Source organism: Suncus etruscus, chromosome 9 (genome assembly GCF_024139225.1).
Source record: "Suncus etruscus isolate mSunEtr1 chromosome 9, mSunEtr1.pri.cur, whole genome shotgun sequence".
Lineage (NCBI taxonomy): Eukaryota > Metazoa > Chordata > Mammalia > Eulipotyphla > Soricidae > Suncus > Suncus etruscus.
The window spans coordinates 113404767-113427025 of NC_064856.1; the positions used below are offsets into that span (position 1 = coordinate 113404767).

Sequence of the window (22259 nt, forward strand, 5' to 3'; positions counted from 1 at the left end):
CCCTGAGAACTGCAGGACTGATCCCTGAGCACAGTCAGGAGTAACACCAAGCATAGCTAAATGTGGCCCCAAAACCAAAGTCAAGCTATTTTAATTCAATTTCTTCAAAAAAAAAAATGTGACTCCTGAGCGATAGAACAGTGGGAGGGCATTTGCCTTGCACACAGCCAACCTGGGTTCAATCCCGACATCCAATAGGGTCCCCTGAGTCTGCCAGGAGTGATTCCTGAGCACAGGGCCAGAATAACCCCTGAATGCCACCATGTGTGGCCCAAAAATAAATAAAGCAGTAAGTGCTCACTGAGGACACAACACATCAGGGACGGTGTTTGCCTTGCACACAGCTGACCTAGGTTCAGTGTCCAACATTTCATATGGTCCCCGAGCACCACTAGAAGAGACGCCTGAGCATTGGGCCCAAAATGAAACAAACAAAAAATATATATCAACAATTAATTGTTTGTTTTGATGCTTTCTCAGAAACTTTCTGATTCTCTTGCACCTGGCTGAGCCAGGATAGACCCAGGTTCGATCCCCAGCATCCCATATGGTCCCCCAAGCCTGCCAGGAGAGATTTCTGAGCTCAGAGCCAGGAGTAATCCCTGAGTGCTGCCGAATGTGACCCAAAATCCAAAATAAAAGAAGAAGCTGAGATTTAGAACCAGGCATAGAACCTAGCGTAGAGGGGCCTGGTATTGACCCAATGTGGCAGGGACATGAGTGACCCAGTTGGCCTTAGAGGTGGCATCACTCAGCCAAGTTTAGTTCTCCATGCCAGGGCTGTGCTAGCAGGATCCAGCCTGGTTTTTGCTGTCATCTCTGAGGAGCCCAGAACCAAAACTGTTGGGGATGTCCCCCTCCTGTCCCTCTTCCTTTTTATCTCTCTACTGGATTCCTTGGAATTCTCTGAAGGTCAAGGGAAGCCAGGCCTTGTAGAGTGCCTGTCACTTTTTTGTTTGTTTGTTTGTTTTTGTTTTTGTTTTTGGGCCACACCCGGCGGTGCTCAGGAGTTACTCCTGGCTGTCTGCTCAGAAATAGCTCCTGGCCGGCACTGGGGACCATATGGGACACCGGGATTTGAACCAACCACCTTTGCTCCTGGATCGGCTGCTTGCAAGGCAAACGCCGGTGCCGCTGTGCTATCTCTCCGGGCCCTGTCTGTCACTTTTTTACCAAGAATTTCCACTCATTTCGCAACCAGATGTTTGTTCAACAAGCCCATCCTACCAGCCCAACTCCAGCCCAGACATTCGGGGCCAGTTCACCGTGTTGACACACCATCTCCCTTTTCCACTGACAAATTTCTCATTCTTTTGGGCCACTTTGGGCCTTGTGTGTTTGGGGTAGAGGGTGGAAACCCAGGCTAGAGAAACCCCTCTGGAAGCTCTCACTCTCACCCAAGTTGCTTATGACTCCTCTGATCTTGCCCCCTTTGTTGTCTCTGTGGAATTCTAGAAGGTTCCAAGGCTGCAGAGCAGAGAGAAAAACCTCCATCCAGCACATGCGGCATTAAGAATTTCACAGCATTGGTTCCCACAGGGATCCTCCAGATCCAGAAAGTAGGTGCTGAGCTCCCAGGCATAGTCACCAACCCCCGTTCCTCCTGGAAGCACCTTCTGGAACAAGAATTCGGGTGGAGGAGGAAGTGGTTGCAAAGGGAAGTGCTAGGAGGACATGATCATGGACACGAGATTAGGAACAAGGGAGTTGAGAGGGGCAGCATGAGCGGTGTTCCGAAGTTGGCTGCTGCTGTGGGAGGTTGGTATGTTTCCGACAGCATCTTCAGAGAAGTTTAGAGAATCTTCTGGAACATCCACTGAGGGCTGACAAACTCTTTCAGATCCCCCTGTGTGAGACAGACAAGACCTCCCAGACCCTCCTCCTAAGGTCTGATGTGACTGGGGAAAATTCTTCCCCACAGATAGAACCAGCTACTGTGGTGGTTGCCCCAGGGTGTGCGAGCCTTTGGCAATGGCCAAACTTGCTCTTCCAGCTCTGCACTTCTGGCTGTCAGAGAAGTTTTTTTTCCCCCAGGAATAAGCCACAGGGGGGAAAAAAAGCCTGTCAGAGAAGTCTTAAGGCCTAAAATCACAAGGCTGGGAGCTTTCTGTGGATTAAGAATCCACACAGAAGTCAGAAGTGAGATGAACTGAACTGAGGAGAGGCCTGTAAGGCTTCCAGCCCTGGTGCCTGAACTCACTCATGGTCCCCTAAACTGAGTCAAACCCAGGCTCAGCCTCTATGGGATTGACCAGTTGGACCTTTCTCCCCATTCCCTCATTTCTCCTGTGTGGAAATTCCACACCCAGGGCCACTGGAGGGATGCCATGAGCAGGGGTCAGGGCAGTCCTGCCCTCACAGACAAGCGTGACCCCCCCCCCTCAGAAGGCCCCTTCCCAGCCAAAGGCCCAAGCTACCTCATGGCACGACTCTCACAGGACCTTGCTATCTACTCCCAGAACCTGTGAGGAAGCTCAGCTCTGTAGCCAGGACCCAGGGAGACTAGGCCACAGGCAGGTCCTGATTCCTGTAAGGTTTCTGGAGGTAGCCAGACAAGGACAAGGACAGAGAGGGAACCCCAAAAGCCCTCCAGCTCAAGCTCTCCCAACCGAGCAGGGGTCACGGACAAAGTTAAGGCCAATTTCCTAGTTTTGGTCTCCTAATTCCACATCACACACACACACACACACACACACACACACACACACACACACACACACACACACACCAAGATGCTGACACATAATAGCCCCGTTAGGAAAACAGACCCAAGGGTGAAGGGTTTTTCTCAGCCTCTCATGAGATCATCACCCCAACAGACTCAGGTCAGCTGAGTTGTCAGCTCAGAATTAGGGAGAGAAGAGGGTTCCCCCTATAATCACTCACCTGTCCAGTGCTCGGGCAAGCATGCCTCAGTGGGCTTACACAGGGGAGTGCTCCTGACAGGTTCAGGGGACCCTATGAGATGCTGGGGACCAAACCTGGGTGGGCAAACGCCCTCCTTGCTGTGCTATGGTTCCAGCCCCATATCTCCCCCTTACCTTTGTTTTGTTATGTTTTGTTTTGTTTTAGGCCACATCTGGCAGCACCCAGGGATTCCTCATAGTTCTGCACTCAGGAATCACTCCTGGCAGGCTCGGGGGACCTTGTGGGATACCAGAATCGTAGAGGCAAACGCCCTCCCACTGTGCTATTACTCCAGTCCCAGCACCATGGTTTCCCTACAATCACTCACCTGTCCAGTGCTAGGGCATGCATGCCTCTGTGGACTTACACAAGAAAGTGCTCCTATGAGATAGGACCCTATGAGATGTTGGGGATCAAACCTGGATGGGCCTCGTGCAAGGCAAACACCCTCATTGATGTGCTGACACTCCAGTCCATATCCCCCCTTTTTTGTTTTTGGTTTTGGGGCCACATCCAGTAATGCTCAGGGGTTCATCCTGGCTCTATGCTCAGTAATCACTCCTGGTGGTACCATAGGGGGACCCTATGGGATTTGGGGGATTGAACCCAGGTAAGCCCCGTGCCAGGCTAATGCCCTCCCCTGCTGTGCTATCACTCTGACCCCAGTTCCAGCCCTGTGGTCTCGAACCTTCGGAAGCCTGATGCTTCTGGACTCAGGGTCAGAAACCAGGGTCCGGAGTTGTAGCACTGCTGGAGGGTGTTTGCCTTGTACCTTGCCTAGCAAGGAAGAACCCAGGTTCGATTTCCAGCATCCCATAGGATCCCTCATACCAAGAGTGATTTCTGAGCACAGAGCAAGGAGTAACCCGTGCCTGCTGCTGGGTGGAGCCCAAAAAACAAACAAACAACAAACAACAACAAAAAAGGGGGGGAAAGACCAGCATACAGTGGCTTGGAGTGGGGAGGGAGCCCCCTATCTCCCTGAAAATTGTCAGACTCACAGAAAATGAGAGGAACAGTCAAGGCCCAGGGGGATGATGGGAAGGACAGGAGTATTGTTTGGCCCCCGCACCAAAGAGGGGAGCCCTGAGCACTGAGCCATGAGGAGCCCCAGAGCACTGCCGTGTGTGGTCCCCAAACAAGCCACCTTCCAAAAAAAAGCTCAAAGAGCACTTTGACTCCATCCTTTCCTAGATTTAATCACTGTGGCGTGTCTGAAATCTCTCCCCTTCTTCTTTTTTGTTTTTGTTTTTGGGTCACATCCGGTGACTCTCAGGGGCTACCCCTGGCTACGTGCTCAGAAATCCCTCCTGGTTTCGGGGACCCTATGGGACTTCGGGGATCGACCTGTGGTCTGTCCTAGGTCAGCCACATGCAAGGCAAACGCCCTACCACTGTGCCACCACTCCAGCCCCAAATCTCTCCCCTTCTATGCCTGCCACCGGTCTCAGGAGTCCCCCATTCTTCAAAACTGCCCCCACTTTGTTCCTTGAGCCCCTCTAGGAGTGATCCTGGAGTGATCCCTGAGCAAAGAGTCAGGAACAAGCCCTGAGTATCTCCTGGTGTAGCCAAAAAAATGTTTAATTAAAAAATAATTTTTAATTACAATTTTAAATTTTTTAAAAGGATAAAATTAAAATTTTAGACATTAAGATTGTCTAAAAATCTTGAGCTAGCCCAGGACTCCCCTTTCCCACTTTCCTCATCCCTTGCAATTAAAGGCCCAGTCTGAGAAGGGGCTGCCCTGGCCTGATAAAAATCAAACCAGTGAAAATACAGCAGGCAGAGCATTTGCCTTACACATGGCTGACCTGAGTTCAATCCCCGGCATCCCATAGGGTCCTCCGAACCTGCCAGGAGTGATTACTGAGCACAGAACCAACTGTTGGTTGTGGCCACCAAAACAAAATAAAACAAAATCATTTTTCTTAACTATGTATTTACTTTGGCTTTGAGACAACACCCAGCAGTGTTCAGGGGTCCCTCCTGGTGGGGCTCAGGGGACCCTACGTGGTGTTGAGAATCAAATCCAGCTCAGCTGCCTGCAAGGCAAGCGCCCTCCCCACTGTCCTATCACTCTGGCCCCTGCTTAAACATTATTTTAAGAAATAAAGGACGGGGCAGAGCGATGTGGCCGACCTGGATTCGATCCCCAGCATTTCAAAGGGACCCCTGACCTACCACGACTGATCCCTGCGCACAGAGCCAGAAAGAACCCCTGAGCACCATTGAGTGTGGCCCCAAAAAATAACTAAAGGGATTTTCATGTAAATGGATCAACAAGGTTGACACATAGCAAGAAGGAAAACTGGGGCCCGGAGAGATAGCACAGCCATAGGGTATTTGCCTTGCAAGCGGCCAATCCAGGAGGGACCCAGTTCAATTCCCAGCATCCCATATGGTCCCCCATGCCTGCCAGGAGCGACTTCTGAGAGCAGAGCCAGGAGTAAACCCCAGAGCGCCACTGGGTGTGGCCCAAAAACAAAAACAAAAGGAAGAAAAACTGCAAACTGCCACCTTTGGCTCCCCAGAGAGAGAGACAGAACAGAGACCAGTGTCACCCAGACAGCTCTACCAACATGCAGAGACATGCAGGGACAGTGGGACAGTTAGGCAGATGGTCAGACGAACAGGCAGACAGAAGGGCCTGTGCAGGGCTTCCCGAGCTCGGGAGAGAGTAAGAGATAAGTCAGATAGGAGGAGATAAAAGTCAGCCACCCGTCACGGGATGGGGAGGGGACAGTCACAGGTCAAGACTGACCCATGAGGTTATTTGCAGGAGAATTGATTTCTCTGTGCACAGAATCCAAAATAAACAGCCCACACAGAAGAAGCCTTTTTTTTTTTTTAATTATTCGTGCCACACCTAGCAGCGCTAGGAATTACTCCTGGCTCTGTGCTCAGGGATCCCTTCTAACAGTGCTTAGGAGGTCGTATGGGGTGTGGGGGATCGAACCTAGGTCTGTTGCATGCAAGGCAAGGGCCCTTCCAGCTGTGCTATCTCAGGAGTGTTTTGGAGCAAATGGGCTGGAAAGAGGAACAGGACCAGGCAGAAACCCAGGAGCTAGACCCTCTGCTGGTCACATGCCTCATGCCTTGCAGAAGAAGGGGGACAGTGGGTCCCCAAAAAAACACACAATATTCAGTGCCTCACAGGGGTATAGCTGGGAAGTCAGGAACCAGGGAACATCAGCCCTGCAGACAGGAGTACTGAATGGTGGAAGGGGGTGCCAGAGCCCACTGTGGTCAGGGCCCCCAAAAGATGTCGGCACAGCATAACTTAGGGGAATGGGGTGTAGGGGCATACAGCCGTCCCACCTGTCACTCAACCCTCAAAGGACAGACAAGCTAAGTGGAAGGGGCCTCGGGCGATCCTGCCCCCATGAAAAACTCGTTACAGAGCTGGAAGAGTCAAACCCAGGATACCCTCCATCACCCCCTTCACCAGTACAGGCAAGAGCCCCGGGGGTCCTGCAGGCTCTGGCCTTGCACATGGTGAGTTAAGAACGAGTCCTGAGCAGAGATTCAGGAGTAAACCCTGAACACAGAGTCAGGGGCAAGCACTGAGCACAATCAAGAGTCATCCCTGAAGCAAGACATACAAGTGGAGCAAGGGCCTCTTCCACAAACAAGAGGTGCTGGAAACACTAGTCAATTAAATACAAAAAAGCAAACTCAGACCTCTAACACCGGGAGCAAAAGTCAAATCCAAATGGATTAAAGACCTTGATATCAGACCTGAAACCTTAAAGGAGACAGAGGAAAACATGGGCAGAACACTCCCTGACACCGAAGCTAAAGGCATCTTCAAGGAGGAAGCACCATTGTCCAAGCAAGTAGAAGCAGAGATAAACAAATAGGATTCCATTAAAATGAGAAGCTTCTGCACTTCAAAAGAAACAGTGAGTAGGATACAAAGGTCACCCACAGAACTAGAGAAACTATTCTCTCAAAACCTATCTGATAAAGGACTAATATCTAAGATATACAAGATACTGATAGAACTCAGCAAGAAAAATAAAAAACAACATTTCACCACATCCAAAAATGGGGAGAAGAAATGAATAGACATTTCCTCTAAGAAGAAATACAGATGGCCAAAAGACTTGGAAAAATGCTCCACATCACTAATCATCAGGGAGATGCAAATCAAAACAACAATGAGGCACCATCTCACTCCACAGAGACTGGCACACATCACAAGGAACAAGGCCAATCGGTGCTGGAGGGAATGTGGAGTGAAAGGAACGCTCATTCACTACTGGCGGGAATGCCATCTAGTCCAACCTTTGTGGAAAACAATATGGAGACTCGTCAAAAAAATAGAAATTAAGCTTCCATAAGATCCAGCTATACCAGTTCTAGGGATATACTCTAGAAACACACAAACACAATTCAAAAATGCCCTCTACACTCCTATGTTTATCACAGTACTAGTCACAATAGCCAGAATCTAGAAACAACCCAGAGGCCATCAATAGAAGAATGGCTAAAAAGAACTGTGGTACATCTACACAACAGAATATTATCAACCGTCAGGAGAGATAAAGTCATGAAATTTTGCTATACCTGGATGGACATGGAATCTATTATGCTGAGTGAAATAAGTCGGAGGGAAAGAGATAGACACAGAATAGTCTCACTGTGGGATTTAAGAAAAATAAAATATAGTATGGTAATATTAACCAGAGACAATGGAGACGAGGACCAGTCCATGATAGGAATCTTGCCACAAATAGTGAAGCAGTCAGTATGGGTGGGGTAGAGAAGGAAGCGCTGTGACATGAGAGTTGGAATTGGCCACTCTGGACAAAAACTGGGTGGTGGACAGAAATAAAATGATATGCACAGTACCCCTCCGTTAAAAATAGTGCAAGCCACAATGTCTAAAAAGAAAAATAAAGGAAGAGAGAGAGAGATGAGGGGGAGGGAAACTGGGAACATTGGTGGTGAGAAATGTTCATGGGTGAAGGGTGGCGGACATTGTAAGACTAAAACTCAATCGGGGCCGGGCGATGGCGCTGGAGGTAAGGTGCCTGCCTTGCCTGCGCTAGCCTAGGACGGACCGAGGTTCGATCCCCCGGCATCCCATAGGGTCCCCCAAGAAGCCAGGAGCAACTTCTGAGCGCATAGCCAGGAGTAACCCCTGAGCGTCACAAGGTGTGGCCCAAAAACCAAAAAAAAAAAAAAAAAAAAGACTAAAACTCAATCATGAACAAATTTGTAATCGTAGTGTTTATTTTTTGACTTGTTATTCACTTTATCACCATTATTGTACTTTACTACAGCTTTCATTCAATTCAGTGTTTAAATAAAAGGGGAAAAAAAGGAGTAATACCTGAGTACCACCAGTGTCACCCCTAAGTTCCGAGCCACAGTGAGTCCACATTGCAGATCCAAGAATGAGCCCTGCACACAATTAGAAGTGAGCCCTGAGTACAGACAGAAGTGATTGCTGAGCACAGTCAGGAGTAACCCCTCAGCCTAAAAACATAAAGAAAAAAAAAAAAAACAGGAAAGATACACAACCCAGGAAGGAAGCCTGGAGGCCGTGACCTCTCTCCTCTATGGCCCAATCCAGCCTCAGTGAGGCCTTTCACTTGGCCTTGGGCCCTTCCCACCATCACATGCCCATGGGTTTGGGAGACACTGGCCTGTCTGGTTTGTCCCCCACCCACCATACCTGCTGGTGAGAAAAACAGGCCCTGTTTTTCAAAAACAAGTCGATAACAAGAGAAAAACGGGTCCCTGAAGGGGAGGTTGAGAAGAGAAAATAAAACTTCTCTTCCTGATCTTTCTATTCTCTGAGGCCAGGAACTTGGGATGTGGAGCGTAGGCTATGAGCTTTCTCTTCTGTCAGAACTTCTGAGAAAAGGGCATGGGTGCAGAGTGGGTGAGGACTACTTGATTTTCTTTTTATCTTTTGTCTTTATTTTTGGTTTGCTTTTGGGGGGGCACACCTGGCAGTGCTCAGGGCTTCCCCCTGGCTCTGTGCTCAGGAATGGTGGTGCTCAGGGGACCTGGGGATTGAACCCAGGTCAGCCACATGCAAGGCAAATGCCCTCCGAGCTGTGCTCTCAGGCCCTTTCGATTTTTTTTTCCTTTTATTTAAACACCATGTTTACAAAGTTGTTCATGATGGAGTTTCTGTCATACAGTTTCCACACCCTTCACCAGGGCACAGTGCCTGCCACCAACAGCCCCAGTTTCCCTCCTAACTCTGGGCAGGCATTTTAGACTCTCTCTCTTTCTCTCTCACTCACTCCCTCCATCTCTGTCTCTCTTTTTCATTTCTCTCTTTCTTTTTTATTTTGGTTTTTGGTCACACCCGGTGGTACTCAGGGGTTACCTGCTCTGTGCTCAGAAATCACTCCTGGCAGGTTCGAGGGACCATATGGAATGCCAAGATTCAAACTACCATCTGCGTGCAAGGCAGATCATTACTGCCTTGCTATCTCTCCAGCCCTCTTTTTTTCTCTCTCTGTCTCTCTCCATCTCTATCTTTCTCTCTCTCTCTCTTGCTCTCTCTCTCTATATATATATATATGTTTTTGTTTCTGCCTCTATATCTCCTTATCTCTTCTCTGTTTCTTACTGTATCTCTCTTTGTCTCTTTCTCTCACTGTCTCTATCTCTCTGTCTCTGTCTCTCCATCTCTGTTTCTCTCTGTCTCTGTCTCTCCATCTCTGTTTCTCTCTGTCTCTGTCTCTCATATCTCTTTGTCTCTTGCTTTCTCTTCATCTCTGTTTCTCTCTGTCTATGTCTCTCTCTTTGTCTCACTGTCTCTCTTTCTCTTCATCTGTCTGTCTCTCTCCTCTCTTTCTCTCTCATTACACACTATGGTTTGTAGTATGGTTCCTGAAGGGTAGGACTTAACTCTCTGTCTCTCTGTCTCCGTCTCCGTCTCCGTCTCAGTCTCTGTCTCTCTGTCTCTCTCTGTCTCTCTCTCTGTCTCTCTCTCTGTCTCTCTCTCTGTCTCTCTCTGTCTCTCTGTCTCCATCTCCGTCTCCGTCTCTGTCTCTGTCTCTCTCTGTCTCTGTCTCTCTCTGTCTCTCTCTGTCTCTCTGTCTCTGTCTCTGTCTCTCTCCCTGTGTCTCTGTCTCTGTCTCTGTCTCTGTCTCTCTCTCTCTCTCTCTCTTTCTCCTGTCCTGAGTATTTCCCAACTCGCTGTCACAGTGCTCCCTTCTCTGCCCTCCCTGAGTCCTCCACCATCTGTGACAAGCTTCCCATCATGCACTGGAGGACTTGATTCTCGAGGGAGCAGGCACATACGCGAGCAGATACCCCATTTCTGAGACCAAGAGCCATGTGAGAGTCTGCAGGGGGAAAGGATGGGAGGGTCAACCTCAGAGCTCCCGGGAATGCATCTTGCAGAGCTCCGAGACCAGGTGCCACAGAGAAGGGCCAGGAGCCCCTGAGCCCCAAGTGATGCTGAACCCCTGAGTCTTCCCCTAGCCGCTTTGTCCTAAGATAGCAGGCCGAGGGGGGTTGAAACACTCAGAAGGTCTTGGAGACAAACTAAGCCATCCCAATGGGGTCAACCTGGATGTGGGTCACTTGCAAATTAGGACATAAAAAAATTAGACAGCAAGAGAGCCAGAGAGATGGGACAGTGGGGACAATGTTGGCCTTGCACTACTGACCCAGGTTCGATCCCCAGCATCCCATACAATCTTCTGAACCTGCCAGGAGTGATATATGAGCACAGAACCAGGAATAACCTCTGAGCACCACCAGGTATAATCCAAAAACTAAAGTAAAATTAAATTAAATTAAATTAATTATATGGCATGCAAACTCCATTGGAGAGAGGGTCATTTACTGCATGGAAGTCAGAGTCTGAACTGCAGTGAGCAAAGGCAAAGTTTCCCTCTCAAGAAAAATGCTAAAACTCTGCTCAATAGCTCTTTGGGGGGAAGGGGATAAAACCCACATTTCTCAAGATCTATTGATGATGCCAACACATCCTCTGGGCATCTGTGGAAAGCAAAGAGGGCAGAGCCGAGAGGGAACTGTTCTGCTTTTGACTAATTTTATCGGTTAAAGAAAAAAGTTCAGGGGCTGGAGCAACAGTGCTTCAGGTAAGGCACTTGCCTTGCACACAGCCGGCGCAGGTTCAATTCCCGGCATCCCATAGTGTTCCCTGAGCTTGCCAGAAGTGACTCCTGAATGCAAAACCTGAAGTAACACCTGAGCACTTCCAAGTGTGCCCTGTCGCCCCAAAAACAGAAATAATTACATTTAAAAATATAAATAATAAATATATATAAAAGTTCAAAAAAGAAGTGGATTAAATTCTTAACTTAATAAAAAGATAACAGAATATGACCTAATGAAAAGTAAAAAATAATATGATATCATAACAAAAAAGACAAAAATGCAGCATGAGGAAAACAAAATAATCCAAAACAACAGTCTGGTCACTGAGGTAATAATAAAACATGAATCTGACACTTTCAGCCAGATCTCTAAAGGGACAAAGATAAGGCTGTAGCTGGTTACACCCAAATAATTCCGTTACTCCCCAGGAGGAAGCTGGAGAGATACAGACAGACAGACAGACAGACAGACAGACAGACAGACAGACAGACAGAAGACAGACGCAGAGGCAGAGAGAGGTTAAGACCCCGCCTGCCCCTACCAGCCTTCCTCATGGTCCTTCATAAGGTCCCTGAGCACCACCAACAGGGGTCTTTCCCGAGCACAGAGCCCGGAGCACTGCAGGGTCTGGCCCCATCCCAGCCCCCAACCAGAAAAACAAGCCCTTATGACCAGCTATGTGGATCCCAGGCTTGGGTCTCTCTCAGGAGTCATGCAAGACTCCTATCTCCTGGAAGCAAGGAAAGAATCTTCCAGAACTAAACAATGTCTCCTGGTTTTTAGGGACAGTGGTTCACATGGCACCAAGGGGCCAGTTGAAGAAGGTATGGGGAGAGGGGTCCCCAGATGATTTTACCCTGTTCAGGAGGATCCTATAGAAAGAGAATTAGAGGATTTGCCCAGTGATTTTTCTGTCTTTTAAAATCAATCTGTGACTCCTTCTTCTTTTCTTCTTCTTCTTCTTCTTCTTCTTCTTCTTCTTCTTCTTCTTCTTCTTCTTCTTCTTCTTCTTCTTCTTCTTCTTCTTCTTCTTCTTCTTCTTCTTTTTCTTCTTCTTCTTCTTTTTCTCCTCCTCCTCCTCCTTCTTTTCTTCTTCTTCCTCTTTTCTTCTTCTTCTTCTTCCTCTTCTTCTCCTTCTCCTTCTCTTTCTCTTTCTCCTTCTCCTTCTCTTCCTCCTCTGCTTCCTCCTCCTACTCTTCTTTCTGTATCTCTGTCTGTCTCTCCCCCTATCTCTCTGCCTCTCTGTCTCTCTCTGTCTCTGTCTCTCTGTCTCTGTCTCTCTCCTGTCCCTGAAGGGATATCCTGCCTCTCCCTTTTCCTCCTCCCAGCTCTCAGTCCCTGTCCCTGTTCATGATTCCCAACTGTCCTCGTGCTCCCTTCTCTGCCCTCACTGCATTCCCTTCTCTCTTTGACAAGCTTCTTCCCATGACGGTCCTTTCTTCTTTTTTGTTTCTTTAGGGACCATGCCTGAGGATACTCAGGGTTTCCTCCTGCCTCTGAGCTCAGGGATCACTCCTGGTGGAGCTTGGCAGACCAGAGCTGGGTTCCAGAGATTGAGCCACGGGTAAGGCCAGCACCCCACCTACCCCTGGACTATGGCTCCGACCCTGAGACTAGCCTTTGTTCAAACTGAGATGCTGGTACCCCGTGCTGTGGTCCTGCCCTCTGAGATGGTCATCTTAGCAGCTGGCAGCTGGTGGTATTTCAAGCCCTGATCAAGAGAAACCGGTAGTAGCTGCAGAAACAGCCATGAAGGGAACTGGGGGTCAGCTGCAGTGCAGGGTCAGGAAGCTGACAGACACCCCCAGGATCCAGCCTAGAGGCAGCCTCAGGGCCCCCCATGCCTACTGGTCAGAATCTTGTTGAGGGAGGATTTTGGTGGTCTGCAGGGAATGGCGCCAACCTATCCCCACACTGCAAGGAAGTGGGGTGCAAAATTAATGACACTATAGCTCCAAAAGGCACCAACCAAGACCAGAAATGGGGCCACTTCATTGTCCTTCTCTCACTTTTCTTCTCTATCTCTCTGTCTTCGTCTGTCTGTCTGTCTGTCTCTTCTCTCACACACTGTGGTTTGAAGTATTGTTCTAAAGGGGTATTCGCCTCTCCCTTTCCCTCCTCCCAGCTTCCAGTTCCTGTTCCGAGTGCTCATTCCCAACTCTCCTGTTCTAGTGCTCCCTTCTCTGCCTCCCTGCGTCCCCCACTCTGTGACAAGCTTCCTCCCATGGTCAATCCTTTCTTCTTCTTTGTTTGTTTGGGTCCACACCTGAGGATCCTCATCAATGCTTCACCCTGCCTCTGAGCTCAGGGATCATTGTCCTGTTTCCTGAGCATCGGGAAATCAAGAAGGCTTGGGAGTTGTGGGAAATCAAGAAGGGCCCCTTAGAGAGAAAGATAAGGCACTGGAGGTACCGAGAAGGCACCTAGGGGTGAGGGGTGCCCTCACCCTCTCCCCAGCCTGTGCCCTGTGGTCCTTCAACACCCAGTGTCCCAAAGCACTCCCTCTCAGGTTCAGGGCACTCCCCTGCAGGCTCCGAGCTCAAAGAGCAGCTCAGCCTGGCCAGAGAGAGAAACACCACTCGGGGTTCTTGCTCCCACCTTGCACGTAGCAGACCCCCATTCAAATCCCACCACCAGCTGCGTTTCCCTCAAACGCCAACCAGGGTCACCGATGAGCACAGAGCCTGGAGCAGCCACTGAGCTCCAGGGAGTTTGGCCCCAAAACAAAACAATAAACAAAAACAAAACAAAAGCAAACATGAGCAGGAAGCCCAGCCAGAGTCTGAGCTTGTCCTGGGCGCCCGAGTGAGCCCGGGCATCTGCTCAGACACTCGAAGCTGAGCTGCACCCCCTTTCACTTCCCCAGGGTGAGACACACCCTGTCACCTAGATGCTCTGAGGATACCCAGAGCCACAGCCAGGCCTGTCCAGGGGACCCATGCCCACCCCATTACCCACCACTCCCACCCACAGCCCACCCACCCCTGCCATCTCTGAGGACACAAGGTCATCATCACCAACCCGGCCTTGCCCAGAGCTGGGTTATGTCCTGCCAGCACAGAGCTTTCTCCGGCCCCCAGGTCCCTTTCTGGGGAGATCCAAGGTCAGGCCTCTAAGGGAACCTCCCAGCCCCTCTCAGGGCCCCCCAGTACATCCCCCTGGGTTTGGGGATATAAGCCCAGGAAAGGAAGTGATCTCACAATCTGCATCCAGCCCCCAAAACTAACTTCCTCAAAGCCGGAGGAAAGGCTGGGAGGGAGACAGTAGAGCCTGGATGACCTGGGAGGGGCTGCTTCAGCCCCTGACAACAATGGGGCTCCCCTCCACTGAGCTACCTGCCAAGGAACTGGGGACTCATCCTAGGAGCATCAACAGGGCCTCAAGGACTTACTCAGATCAGTTCTCATGGGCTACAGAACACCCCATGGAAGGACACACCCCACCTTAATCTCTCCTTCCTGTTTGAGGCTTCCCAGGAGCCCCAGAAATGCTGCCCCACGGGGATCTCAAAAAAGTGCCAGCCTCACCCATCAAGGCACCCAGAAGAGACCATGGTGGGTGTGTGGGACAGTGGCCCAACTGGGACAATGCAGCACCTGCCCAGCAGTGTCCCCTTACATGACTGTCCCCCTAACCAGCCTCCAGAACACCGAGAGGCCACCTGAGACCCCAGGCTAACCCATTCTATGGGAGTCTGGGGATGCACTTCCTAGACCCCTCAAAGCTCAGCCAGATTGGGACCAGAGCAATAGCACAGCAGGAAGAGCATTTGCTTTGCACAAAGAATCAATCCCCGGGTTCAATCTCCAGCATCTCATAGGTTCCCCCCCCCCCCCTCCCAAGCCTGCCAGGAGTTATTCTCTGCCAGGAGTTATTTCTGAGCACAGAACCAAAAGTGACCCCTGAGCAGTGCCGGGTGTGGCCCAAAAATAAAAAGAAAGAAAAGAGAAAGGAAACTCACCCCATCGGGGAGAAGCGACACAGCAGGCCAGAACCCAAGGCCTCTCCCCCAGAGCTCTTCCCAGGAACAGGCAGGTCACCACTTGGGCAGACCCTGTTCCTGGGAAGGGTGTGGGGTGGGCCTGGCCGCCCAACAACCCTCCCGGGGCTCAGGCCTGTGCTCGAAGTTCACGAGGCAGCTGTGACCCAATCTAAGGCCACATCCAGTGATGCAGGTGCCAGCTAGGCACCCAGATGTCCCCATGATGCCAGGCCCTTCGATCGGCAATTCTGCTGCCATCTCACAAGCGGACTGAGGATGAGGTTTGGGGACACAGCACAGGCCTGACTAGGAAGATCCCAGGTTCTGTTCAAGGACTGTAGAAGGGAGAATGAGAGAGCCAATAGGGGAGAACAGCACAGCAGAGGGGGCAACACAGAGGAGTGATTCCTGAGAACAGAACCAGGAATGATTCCTGAGGGCAGAGCCAGGAGTAAACCCTGAGCACTGTCCTGTGTGGCCTAAAAACAAAAACAAAGAAGGAAAGATAAACAACCCAGGAAGGAAGCCTGGAGGCCATGTCCCCTCTCCTCACATGCCTCCTCCCTCCTCTGTGGTGCAATCCAGCCTCTGAGGGGCCTTTCTCCCTCAGGCACCGGTGAGGTGGGAGGGCACTAACCCATCTGGTTTGCCCCCATCAAACCACTTGGTGGTGAGAGGAGCAGCTCAACCAGCTTCCCTGCAGATTTTGGGAGAAAGTCTCTCCAAAAAGCCTTTCAAGGCTACAGAGATGCAGTAAAGAAAAAACCCTAGCCCAGTGCTCACTAACATAGAAAAGCCCAGTGCATCTGTGGAACTCGGGGGCCCCCTCTCCCAGCACCACCTACAATGGGGGGCTCCCATGGTCTCCAGATAGGGGACCAAGGGACAGGTCCCAACCTAGCATGTGCAGGAGGGACCAGGGACCCCCACCAGAAACCAACCTATGGGGAACCCCAGCTTCCTGGAAGGCCTCCCTGCATTAGGACTTAGCGTAAGTTCCTCCATCTTAAGGTATCAGCCATTTTGGGGCCAGAGAGATGACACAGTGGTAGGGCATTTGCCTCACACGCAGCCGACCCAGGTTTGATTCCCAGCATCCCATACAGTCCCCTCTCCCCGAGCCTGCCAGGAGTGATTTCTGAGCACAGAGCCAGAAGTAACCCCTGAGCACCACCGGGTGTGGCCCAAAAAACAAACAAACAAAAAAAGATATCAGCCATTCCTCACATACTGGCTAACCTATCCATCACTCCCAACCAACCATCCATCCATTTCGGAAATGAGGCATCATGCATGAAGGCAGAATGAGCTCACCTCAAAGTTACACCGAAGCATGTCCTGAACCTCCCAACTGTGTCCTAAACAATGGCCAATCCATCAACAAAACGACAACAAGCAAAAAAAAAAAAAAAAACAGGAGGAAATGGTGGACTGAAAAGTCCCAAGAAAAGGTGGATCTAACCAAAGGACGTAAGGAAATTGTGAGCTGCGGTTTCAGAGCATAAAAGGAAGCCCCTTGGGGTGGGGTTAAAAAAAATAGAAGCCCCTTCCCCAAGGCTGAGGTCACTATTCTGAAAGGGGCCGCCCTGACTGGGCTCAAGACAAATAAAACTCTTGTATACAAAGCTCATTTATTTGTGGGGTCTTCTGGACACCGGACCCTAACACCTCATACCTCTGTAGCTGGGACCCCCGGGGATTCCCGAGGCCCATGGGGGGGGGGGGGCTCGACCACGTGGATAGAACTGCAGCCACCTACGTGAGTCCCTGGGAACAGCTTATCAGCAAACACACGCTAGGGCAGGTCAGGATGGCCACGAGTTGTCCACGTCCCAGCACGCCTGGGCCACAGGCTCCAGATGCCACGCCGCCTTATAAGGCCCAGCTCAGGTTTCACCTCTCTCCGGTGGTCCCAGGCACGTCTCCTGACCTGCACAAATGCTAGGCTGAGGCCATCCCAGCGGTGGTGTCCTGAAGCTGCATCTGGTGGCAGTCCTCACACAGGTCAGAGAAGGGGCATGTGTCCCGAGCAGGGGTCGGTCTGGGTCTCGGTGGGTGGGGGACAGGGGGCCGGGTGGACAGAGAAGGCTGGGCTCGGGCCAGAACTTCACACTACAGGCCACCTCTGAGTATGTCATGGAGCCCCCAGTATACTGCTTGTGGTAGATCAAGTCACCGGCTTTGGAAGTCTGAGTAACAGAGACGCCAGCCAGCAGTCCAGACCTGAGTGTGGGCTGACGGGGTGCATTTCTTTTTTTTTTTTTTTGCTTGAGTTTTTTTTGTCATTGTTGGGTTTTTTGGGGGGGGTCACAGCCAGCAATGCTCAGGGGATACTCCTGGCTGTACACTCAGAAATCGCTCCTGGCTGGCTCGGGGGACCATAAGGGATGTGGGGATTCGAACCGCATGCATGCAAGGCATGCAAGGCAAATGCCCTACCTCCATGCTATATCTCTGGCCCCAAGGGGTGCATTTCTGTGGGTGCACAGGATTGAGTTGTGGGGGATCCCCGCTGCCCTGGGTGGGTTTTTGGTGGTTTGTTTTTTGGTTTTTGGCTTTTTGAGCCACACCGGATGGTGCTCCTGGCAATGTGCTCAGGAATCACTCCTGGCAGACCCAGCGACTATCAAGCAAAATACAGGCATCTGTGAAACATGTCCCTGGCAGCGTCTTTGTCCACATCCTAGAACCCCCACAGAGGAGTCGAACCCCGAAGATCCCTGGAGCGAGCTAGCCCACAGCAGGAACGTTCCAGAGAAGACTCGAATCTTCATCGCTCCAAGGAACAACCTTGAAAAGATTTTAAACCCACAGGACCTGCAGGTGGAGGCAGGGTGAGAACAGTCGGAGCGGACCACCATGGGGTCGTCTGGGCGTCACCACAGTGAGCCAGATGCTTACACATTACACATGCATAGATACAAATACTCATGCATACGCATAAATTCACGTGTGTACACGCATCCACAAATCCCACGTACATAGACTCATCTCACGTTCATACAAACACCCACACACAGGAACTGAAGATGGCTGAGAGCAGGGAAGAGGAGGGGCTGAGGCCAGCAGGGGCAGCACAGAGCAGTCCCCCCAGCACTTGCCACACCTAGGCTCCCCTCAAGGAGGGGGAAACCGAGGCACGGGGAAACTGATGCATGGAGAAGTCAGGTCACTCTCACGGGCTGGCCCAGGACACAGGAGCTCAAAGACCCATAGACCACCCAGAGGGTGTGACTCTTGTCCTGCTGGGCCTGAGGGTGTCCTGAGCCGCTGTCCCCCTCCTGCCAGTATCTGGGGTGCAACAGCCCAGGAGGAGGTAGAAGAGCAGGAGGAAGAGGAGGGACAGCCATCTCCAGAGCACAGGGCCCCATGAGCTCATTCTGGGCCGAGGGCGGGCACTTCTCCATTTCCAGGAAACTGACTGTTGGGGCCCAGGGGACCCACTAGGATTTAGGGCTGGAGCAACTGCCCGGGTGGGGTCTCTGGTCTGCAGATGTCAAAGGAGAGCCCAGCAGAGGTCAGATGCAGGAACGGGCAGATGGGAGGTGGGTCCCTCTGGCAGGGCTGCTAGTCAGACCCTGTCCCCAGGACCCTGCGTGTGGGGACAGCTTGAGGACTGGCTGCTGCGGGTGGCCCCACCCATCCTGCATCTCTGGCACTTTGGGGAAACTGAGTCCCCGAGTCTCAGACAGGCTTCGCCAGGGACAGGGCAAAGGTGAGACTGGCCCGTCCCACAAAGAGCACTGTGAGGAGAGCTAGGGCAAGGGGAGGAGGGAAAGCTGCCTTGAGGGGCCACCAGGAGGAGGTAGGAGGAGGTGGATGAAACAGAGGCTGAGAATGGGTCAGGGGTCTGCAGGGAGGGGACTTGGCCGGCTCCCTCTGGCTATCTGTCCCTGTCTCTCTCCATCTGTCTCTCTCTGTCCCTGTCTCTGTCCCTATCTCTTGTTCTATGAGACTCTGTATCTCTGTCTCTCTCCATCTGTCTGTCCAGTCTCTGTTTTTCTCCAGCTGTCTCGGTTTCTCCCTTTCCGTAAGTCTCTGTCTCTCTCCACATGTGTCTCCATCTCTCTCCGTCTGTCTCTGTCTCTCATCTGTATCTTCCCCTGTCTGTCCATTTCTGTCTCTTTAGCTCTCTCCACCTGTCTGTCTCTCTGTCTCCATCCCCCAGAATCTCTCATAGACTATGAGTCTTTGTCTCTCCCTGTCTGTGTGTCTCTGTGTCTGTCTCCCTCTATCAGCCTCTGCCTCTCACCCGTGTCTCTGCCCGTGTCTGTCTCTCTACATCTGTCTGTCTCTCTGTCTGTGAGTCTGCCTCTATCTCTGTTTCTATCTGTCTCTCTCCTCACCCTACAACCCCTGACCTCAGAGCCAGGTTTCTGCGGGGCTGTGGAAGCTGGAGAGAGAGAGAAGGTAGGTCCCGAAGCCCTGCAATGCCATCAGGGGTCACCCCCCCCCCACTTGAGGCTTCAGTGCAGCATCACATGGGGGGTCTGGGGACTAAGACCCCCAGCCCCAGGGTTCAGGATCCATAGGGACTCCCATCGTCACGTTTCCTAGGGGCCATAGGAAGGTGGTAAGGAGGTATGATGTCTGGGGACCAGAGGGGAGGCCCTAGAGCAGGGAAAACCCACACCATGTCCCACATCTGCAGATACCTGTGTGGTCCCCACTGACAGCGGAAGCTCCTAGTTCACGGCTATAGACCCCAGCACACGCTGGGACACCTCAGCTCGCAACCATGTTCAAAGACATGCTGGAGAACTTCTTCTACTCAAGGTCAGTGCCTGGCCAGTACACCCCGGCTCTCCCAACCAAGCTGACACCTGCTCTGAACCCAGGTTCATGGCCCCTACTACCAAGGACCATGCACCCTCACCCATGGGCGCACCGCTCTCCCTGTGACCACTCTAATCTCCCTCCCATGGCCATGTTCCCGTGGATCACTCCTCCCTGGCACAATCCTCATGCCATCTCCCTCCCACACCCACGCCCCCTTGTGTGGCCATGCTTCTGCTGCACTTGGCCACACCCCATCTCCATCTCATGACCACGCCCCTCATGTGACCATTCCTCCACTACACTAGCCACGCCACGTCTCATTTTGTGACCACGTCCACCATATGGTCATGCCCCCACCACACCTGGCCATGCTCCATTTTCTCCCTGCCATGGCCACGTCCCCATCTCCCTCTCATGGTCACATCACTCATGTGGCCACGCCTCCACCTTCTCATGACCAATGCACTGGCCACACCCCATCTCTTCTACATAGCCATGCCCTTCATGTGGCCACTCCTCCACCATACTAGCCATGCTATGCTCCACCTCTCTTCTTGTGACCACGCCTAACATGTGGCCGTGTATCCACCACACCTAGCTATGCTCCTGCTCCCTCCCATGGCCACATCTCTTATGTGGCCAAGCCCTCATCTAAATGGCCGTGCCTACCTCCCTTTCAGGACCACATCCACCATGTGACCACGCCCCTGTCACACTAACCACACACCAATCTCCTCTTGTGGCCATGCCTACCATGTAGCTAAGCCCCACATCTGGCCAACCTCCATCTCCCTCCCATGGCCACGCTCAGATCTCCCTCTTATGGCCACACCCCATATGTGGCCACTTCCTTATCTAAATGTTCAGGCCCATCCCCTGCTCATGGCCATGTCCACCCTGTGGTCATGCCCTTGCCACACACTAACCATACCTCAATCTCCTCCTGTGGCCACACCTACCATATAGCCACACACCCACATCTGGCCATGCTCCATCTATCCCATGGCCATGTCCCCATGGCCATCCCCTCCCGAGGCCCCCAGCCCCCTTGGCCGGCCCAGCCTGACTGCCCAATGTGACCCACCATGGTCCCCACAGCATCCGGGCCATCTTCGGCTCCTCGTTGAACCTGTTCGGGATGTGGAACTCCTTCCTCAACGTGGCCTTCTACCTCATCCTGGTCGTCAGCATCCTGGGCACAGTGGGCAACGGGCTGGTGCTCTGGTTCCTGGGCTTCCGGATCCGCAAGGGGCCCTTGACCGTGTACCTGCTACACCTGGCCTTGGCCGACTTCCTCTACCTGGCCTGCCAGGTGGGCTTCCTGGTGGAGGAGCTGGTGCGGGGCTCCCGCAACTGGCTCTACACAGCCATCACCTTCCTGTTCTTCGCTGAGGGCCTCTGGCTGCTGCTGGCCTTCAACGTCGAGCTCTGCCTGTCAGCCTTCCTGCCCAGCTGCTACAAGTCCTGCCGGCCCCGCCACACGTCCTGGCTGGTGTGCATCCTCATCTGGGGCCTCACCATGCCCGTGGTGCTGCTGCCGGCCAAAGCCTGCGGCCTGCTGAACAGTTACATGAACCTCAAGACCTGCCTGCCCCACCACATGGCCGGTGTCACCACGCTGTCCCTGATGGCCCTGAGCATCTTGGTCACCAGCATGATGCTCTCCTTCCTCACCAACTGCTGTCCCCAGGCGGAGCTGCCCCGGCTCCGTGGTGTGGCCCAGAGCTTCAGCTTCCTCTTCCTCTTCCTCGGCATGCCCAACCTGCTCTGCTGGGCCCTGCAGCGTTTACTCGATTACCTGCTGCCCATCGTGTCCCCGATAACCGCGTTGCTGGCCTGCATCTTCTGCAGCCTCCGGCCCCTCATCTACTTCCTGATGGGCCGCCAGCCGGGGTCCTGCCTGGCCCCCGGGGCGATGCTGCAGCGGGCCCTGGGCGAGGAGGTCCCACAGAGGAGCATAAATCAGAGGAGCATAAATTTTGGCCTGCCCATGAAACTCCTGCGGCGTCGTACCTAAGGGTGACCTGGGCTCCCCGACTCTTGCCCCAGAGTGGCCAGAGGGACAGAGGCCAGAGGAATGCCTGGACTTACCTGGCAGGAAGGAAGCCTGCAGAGGAGCATCCACAGGGAGTCCAGTGTCCGGCCTGTGTTGGCCCTCCCTGTCATCCTGTTACCAGCCTTTGGGCCATGGCACAGAAGGAAGCTGTATAGGGGTATAAGGGACATACCTGGGTTGTCCCTGATGTGTGTCTGCACTAACTCACCACCGTGACCCGCTCCGGGCATCAATATGGGGCCTCCCCTGACCCTCTGGTCTCAACCAAACCCCCTTTCCCCAATGCTCCAGGACCTGGGTGCCAGCCTGCATCAGACTCCTTGCCAGTCAGCAGGTGGCGCTGTGGGTCCACACAATGCCCTAACTCTAGGTAGAGACCCCGAAAGTGAGTTTCTGGAGTGGCCTGCAGAGTGGCCATACACGCCCTCCTGGCTC

At 52.3% G+C, this 22259-nt stretch overlaps 1 protein-coding gene across 1 annotated transcript; it reads left to right on the plus strand.

The window, feature by feature from the left end:
* The first annotated feature begins 19727 nt into the window (after positions 1-19727).
* On the plus strand, positions 19728-21785 carry MRGPRG (MAS related GPR family member G). Its single transcript, XM_049780909.1, has 2 exons — positions 19728-19765; positions 20867-21785. Exons 1-2 carry the CDS (start codon positions 19728-19730, stop codon positions 21783-21785), a joined length of 957 nt encoding a protein of 318 aa, XP_049636866.1.
* The last annotated feature ends 474 nt before the right edge of the window (positions 21786-22259 follow it).

Bases quoted from the DNA above. Each gene is read 5' to 3' on its own strand.
- MRGPRG (XM_049780909.1), top strand. From the start codon at position 19,728: ATGTTCAAAGACATGCTGGAGAACTTCTTCTACTCAAG. The intron at 19,766-20,866 runs GTCAGTGCCTGG...TGGTCCCCACAG, and splicing joins GAGAACTTCTTCTACTCAAG to CATCCGGGCCATCTTCGGCT.